The following is a 2,754-nucleotide window of genomic DNA, read 5'->3' as shown; positions in this document are numbered from 1 at the left end:
GATTGGAAGGATGGTAGGTCCTAGTCTGGCGGGAAGCAGAACGCATAGTACTCCTGTGAAACAGCTTAACTAAGAAAAACCAGACTTTGCAGCATGCGTCCATCTTATAACTCTCCTGTTAAACTTAGGTTGATCAAAGATGGCTAGAAGCAATGGCTGTTTTCAGAGTGCTGGAATACCCACCTGTGACCCCATACAAGAGAATGCTTTACCAGCATGGGCTCTCAGGCAGCCACATTTAAAGAAGTTTTCTCAGTCTGTGACTGTGAGGCCAAAACTTTTGACTTCTCAGAGGTGCAGTGTATCAGAGGTGACACAAACCCCAGGTATGGCGTTCAGTTTATACATTAGGATTAGCTATTAAAACTCACTGTTAATGCTAGTGAAAGTAACTATGATTTTCTCTTTTTTTTGCTCAGTTGTAACCCTCTGCTTCTTACTGCTGTATTTTCTTAAAATTACCTCTTTAGCATCTGCTTGAACTTGTTTCTCTTCGTCTGATGTCCTTTTGTACTGGAAGTTCATTAGCGTAAAAGATTTGTTGTAGAGTGGGCTCTATAGTCTGCAGCATTTCATAATTATAAATTGCAAGTTCTATATTAGAAGTGCAGTAGAGGCTGCCAAAATATAGGATACCCAGTATTAATTGGTTATTCTATAGGAGCCCTCCAAGTCAAATGCAACTGTCCAGCTACAGCATGTTACTTAAAAGCATTTGTTTTTCGAATGAAAGTAAGAAGTGTAAGTTTGCCTTAGGACTACTCAGAATTTACAGATGTCTACTATGACTTGAATAACTTGCTTCACATTGACCTCTGAAGATTATAAGGGTTCTATGCAAGGACATGAAATGGCTACCCACCTGCTACCCTGATTCCAAGTGTGGTTAATGGTGGAGGAGATCCGCAGGGTCAGGGTGGATGTGCAGTGCAGCTCTACCCATGTTCCCTCCTACCCACGAGAGCCAGACGTGCTGTCTCTGTATTCAGCACCTCTTTGTAGATGGGTTTGTTTTTCTTTGAATCAGTTACCTGCTTTTTGACTCACCTGTGCAGTTGCTAAAACTTTTATAGCATTTTATGGAAGGGGGTTCCACTGTTTTGTGTGAAAAAGCACATGTTCCACTGTTTGGAATCTGCCATCAGCAACTTTCATTTGACCTCTGGTTTGCAAGGGAGGGGAGAGAGGAATATACGTTACATTTTACATGTAATTCCTATATTCAGAAGTTAATGGACTTAATACAGTAAAAGCTTTAGTGTTTTTAAAAGTGGAGGTGCAAACAGTTTCAGATTTGCTAGTATTGATAATGTAGGATTCGGTACAAAGCAAGCTGCGTTTTTGCTTTTTTTCTTCTAGGAAGCATCTAAAAAGCATTTATTGTGAACGGATTTAAAGTGTCACAGAGTATGGTCAGTTCTTGTCTTAATTTTGTTTCAGAACCCTTACTTTTGAACGCACCCACGTTATCAGCACTTCCCTCAAAGAAATACTTAGAGGGATTTATTGCAAGATATAAACAGGGAGCAATAAACCCACTGTCTGCCTTGCATCAGTTTGCACAAATGCTCCATGTACAGCTTGAATTGAAAGAAACTGGTGTTGCAGGTAAATACTTCTGCTTTTCTTAAGTAGAATAATCTTTGTTTATTCTTGAGATGATCTAAATTTCTGCAGTTAGCATTGATGGCACTAATACAGGTAGGAGTTTTTCTCACTGTTGATTGCACTGCCCTCTGCATGCATTGCGTTTCGGCTGCCCTTTTATTGTTTACACAGCTGTGTGTCAAAAATTACTACAGAATTTGATTGGATGAATTGTACAAAATTTTGGTTGCTACTAGAACTTTGTAAAAAGTATATCAAGTGAAAGCTGCTGAAACTCTTATGGATGCAAAAAGTTTGAGTTGCATTTTACTAAAACTGTCTTTTTCTCTTGTACTTGTCCTTGGAATGAATATAAGCACATAAAGCTATGGATGAAAGTATCTTTACTAATTGTGCCTGTTTGTTTTTTTTTCTCCTTTAAAGGCAATATCATAAGGCCTTATTTTGCCTTTTGTGCTGTGTTAGATGGTATTTACTACAAGACTGGACTGGGAAAAAACAAGAAGGAGTCTAAATTAAATGCAGCAAAACTAGCTCTTGATGAGCTACTTGACGTGGAGTATACAGGGACAAAGGCTTTTGAAAAGTCGGGTAAATATTCTGTCAATAACAAACTAGAACTTGGAAGGCTTTACTTAAAGGTTTCCTTTGCAAAATTGCTGTAGTTTTATTAAATGCTTCTGATTCAGGACTTCTCAGTTTTCCTGAATCCTTTGGGCAGGGCTGTTATATGGTTCTGAAACTTCTTTTCCTTTGTGTTTTGTGTACTAGAAATGGTGTCAGTTTGTATCACAGAGCAGAGAATACTGAACGAATCAATTTATTTGTTGCTGTTGCACTTGATTTGGTTCTCGCTAGGTAACAACAGCATAAAGCTGATTCTAAGTGGTTTTGAATTTTGATGATTAAAAGTCTTCAACGCTGGTAACTGAATTATTTTGAAAGCAGTAACTCATAACGCTTGTCGTCTTTTAAGGGTTGCTGCCTGAATAGTTCTATGGTTAAAGGACTTCAAAATCAGAAAATTGTCTTAAAGAGTTAGAAACTTTAACTTGCTGGAAATAGTGCGAGTTCCCTGTTCGGAAATGTAGAGAAATGTAGAGTGTCCATCCCAGTTTGAAATTTCGTTAAATTCTTAGGTCCTCT

At 38.2% G+C, this 2,754-nt stretch overlaps 1 protein-coding gene across 1 annotated transcript in view; it reads left to right on the top strand.

The window, feature by feature from the left end:
• Positions 1–216: 216 nt before the first annotated feature.
• The window catches only part of ADAD1 (adenosine deaminase domain containing 1 (testis-specific)), a 9,818-nt gene continuing 7,280 nt past the window's right edge, over positions 217–2,754 (top strand). Inside the window, exons 1-3 of the mRNA XM_010192459.1 lie at positions 217–310; positions 1,441–1,608; positions 2,032–2,199. Of these exons, the coding sequence (XP_010190761.1) occupies positions 217–310; positions 1,441–1,608; positions 2,032–2,199 (430 nt within the window). The remainder of the gene's footprint in view (positions 311–1,440; positions 1,609–2,031; positions 2,200–2,754) is intronic.

The sequence above is a fragment of the Mesitornis unicolor genome, unplaced genomic scaffold (assembly GCF_000695765.1).
Source record: "Mesitornis unicolor isolate BGI_N332 unplaced genomic scaffold, ASM69576v1 scaffold24839, whole genome shotgun sequence".
NCBI lineage: Eukaryota > Metazoa > Chordata > Aves > Mesitornithiformes > Mesitornithidae > Mesitornis > Mesitornis unicolor.
Note: the sequence above shows the minus strand (reverse complement) of the source record. Positions and strands in the feature narration are given on the sequence as shown.